This window comes from Triticum aestivum, chromosome 7D, assembly GCF_018294505.1.
Source record: "Triticum aestivum cultivar Chinese Spring chromosome 7D, IWGSC CS RefSeq v2.1, whole genome shotgun sequence".
NCBI lineage: Eukaryota > Viridiplantae > Streptophyta > Magnoliopsida > Poales > Poaceae > Triticum > Triticum aestivum.
In genome coordinates, this window is record NC_057814.1 from 474,664,367 (window position 1) to 474,667,341 (window position 2,975).

The 2,975-nt window shown below is 51.4% G+C and overlaps 1 protein-coding gene across 1 annotated transcript; it reads left to right on the forward strand.

The window, feature by feature from the left end:
* The first annotated feature begins 1,545 nt into the window (after positions 1-1,545).
* LOC123169017 (uncharacterized) lies at positions 1,546-2,709 on the forward strand. Its single transcript, XM_044586878.1, has 2 exons — positions 1,546-2,416; positions 2,514-2,709. Exons 1-2 carry the CDS (start codon positions 1,735-1,737, stop codon positions 2,591-2,593), a joined length of 762 nt encoding a protein of 253 aa, XP_044442813.1. The 5' UTR covers positions 1,546-1,734; the 3' UTR covers positions 2,594-2,709.
* Positions 2,710-2,975: the final 266 nt, after the last annotated feature.

Genomic DNA, 2,975 nt, shown 5'->3' on the forward strand with positions numbered 1-2,975 from the left:
CCCCCCCCAACCAAGGTTCACCTAGCAAAGTGCGAAGTAGCTAGTAGCCCCCCCTCATGTCGCCACGAAGGGAATCCTCGGCTATGAATGCATGCCCCCCCAACCGAGGTTCACCTAGCAAAGTGCGAAGTAGCAAACCCCCCCCCCCCCACACACACACTCACTTTCAGTCAGCAGGCCAGAGAGGCATATCTCACCAAGATGGATCATAAAACGGACCAAGAATAATCCACCTTGGTCGTACAACCTCTCTCTTGTTGTTGGTCAAAGTGATGGCCGTCCATGCGACCCCGGAGATAGGCTAGCTCGCCAATAATCATGCAAGTAGCTAGTCCCCGAAGACAACCACTGCATGCGTGTGGCCCAAACATATGTATGGAGAGGTGTGTTTTTGAGTAATAATGGAACAAATTTGATGTGGCACCGTGATTTCGAACTAGAAATCCCCACACTGAGTGAGGGTTAGGTTGACGATGCATATGTATGTTACACCACACTTCAAGCCAACGACGGGGATTCATGCATAAATGCGTGCATAGTATATGCACTCAAACTTAATTAGGTATGAATCTCACCATGAGCTATACTACGATAACACGAACCAAATGAAGAATCCGCCATGGTAACCTATCTTGTTGCTGTTCAAGGTGATCATGGATGTCCACACGGGCCCACGAATATATAGGCTTGTCACCGATAACCACGCGAAGGAGTGTACCATTCGAAGGCAACCACTACATGCATATGTATGGAGGTGATGCGTGCATGCATGTTTGAATACCATTTCACAACATTGATGTGGCACGTGCGTCAAAAATTGCACACTATCTCCCCACACCGAGCGAGATCGGTTCATGACGTGTCGTTGTACTAGCCACTTTGACTCGATGGGAGGGATTCATGCGTACACATGCATGTGTGTGTGCTCAAACTGTATCATGCATGTGATCCCAGAGCATGACCTATATATATATAGTAGTGGCGGGAGCGTCACAAGAAGTAGATGACTAGACGATCGTTTCTCCTACTTTAGAATACATGCAATTGTTTATTAAGGTGTGTGCGAATGATCTGTATAGTCACTTATGTAATTGGATATGTATAGTCACTTTTGTTGCAGTGTCGAAGTGTTAGCAGAATAAGAAGGTTTTGTTATCAGAATAAGGTCTTAAGGGGTGTTATCATAATAGACCCATCATATATATATATATATATATATATATATATATATATATATATATATATATATATATATATATATATATATATATATATATATATATATATATATATATATATATATATAACAAAACCTTCTTATTCTGCTAACACTTCGACACTGCAACAAAAACCGGAACCGAACCGCGCACGCAATAAAAAAAACACCCCCCACACCTCGCTACTCCCCCTGGTCAACGGGGCTCCCCTACCTCCCGACCCAGCCATCACGCAGCGCCGCCCGCCCCGGCCACGAACCACCCCACCCCGCGCCACCTCCCCACCGCCCCTTCTGCCTCGGCGCCTTCCCTTCCCAGATCCACCTCCCCACCCCCACCCCCCCCCCCCCCGTGCCGCCGGCGCCGCACCTCTCTCCCCCGTCTCCCCCGATCCACGTCTGCTGGGCGCCGCCCTACCCCGAGCCGGCCATCGACCCACCCACCGGCGGCCTGGGATGGCGCCGCCTCTGCCGTGCATCACCGGCGGCCTGGGCTCGCGCCACCCTGCCCTGTGTCAATGCCGGCAGCCTGGACGCCGCCCCCTGCCCGCGGGAGGATCCCATCCCCCACGCCCGGATCCGCCTCCTCGGACCTGATCCATCCCGGCGCCCACGCCGACGCTCGGATCCGCATCCACGGATTCCAGATCGAGGCAGGGGCTCACCGTCGACCACCTCTCCCCTCGAGTGTCACGGATGGGGAGTTGGGCAGTGGTCGGTGCGCCAGCGGTGCACTCTGGTGGTGCTTGCAGTACGTGGGCATGCCGGCTGGCGTCAGATCTGGACATCCTTGCGCGATGTCGGCAGCGGCTTCACCTACCTCCAACCTTCCTTCTACCTCTGAGTGCGGATCCCCTCCCCTCCGTCTCCTCCTTCTACCTCCAACTTCCCTCCGCTGCCGGCCGGTGCGGCCTCGACTCCTGCGCCAACAACCGAACTCCCGCGCCACCAACGGCAGCAACATGTGCGGCAGTGGACTGCAACCCCAGTGGATCCACTTCACGATAGATGCAGTCAACGCCCCTGCAGTGCACATCGATCACGCGATTCCCCTGCAGGTGGTCGCAGTAGTCTACTCGGGATTCCTCGGTCGTGCCTCTCCTCTTGGACACCACAAGCAAGCCGGCGAAATCCTGTTCCTCTTCTTCCCCTCCGCTGGGTCTGCCGCCACGGGCGCTGCTGTGGAACACTTGCCCAACAGTACAGCTGCCGTTAATTTGTCTTCAGATTTTGCTTGCTTGAGTACTGTGCCTTTTTTTGCAGATTGTTCTGTAGCTCACTTCGGCGCCTATTGCAGTTTCTGGCGTGCATGGGTGCAGTGCGGCAGGAGCATGTGTGCAGTCCGCCGGCGTGGCAGGAGCAAAAAAAATGATGTAACTGCTTGTAATTTTATTTTGGGTTTGAGGAGTGCTTTGTGATATTTTCCCAGGCCATGTACTTCTTGCCTCGACCCCCTTTGCATATGGGTGCATTCCGTGTTAGGCGCATCTTCAGTTTATATTGTGTGCATCTTCGGTTCACTTATGGGGAAAAAAAGATAAGTTAAATACAAAAATGTTGGAAAAAAGGTATGTGGTTCACTAGTCTCGTTTGTGCAGTGCAGAGCATGCGCCAGTTGAAAAATTGTGGGTTATTGCTCAGTTTGTAAAATCTTTCTTTGTAAAAGCAGTGCACTCCGTGAACCCAAGGAGTACATTTTTTCAAAGTATTGTAGTCCATTGTTAAAAATCTGTGTGATTTACTATGCAATTTTTTTAAA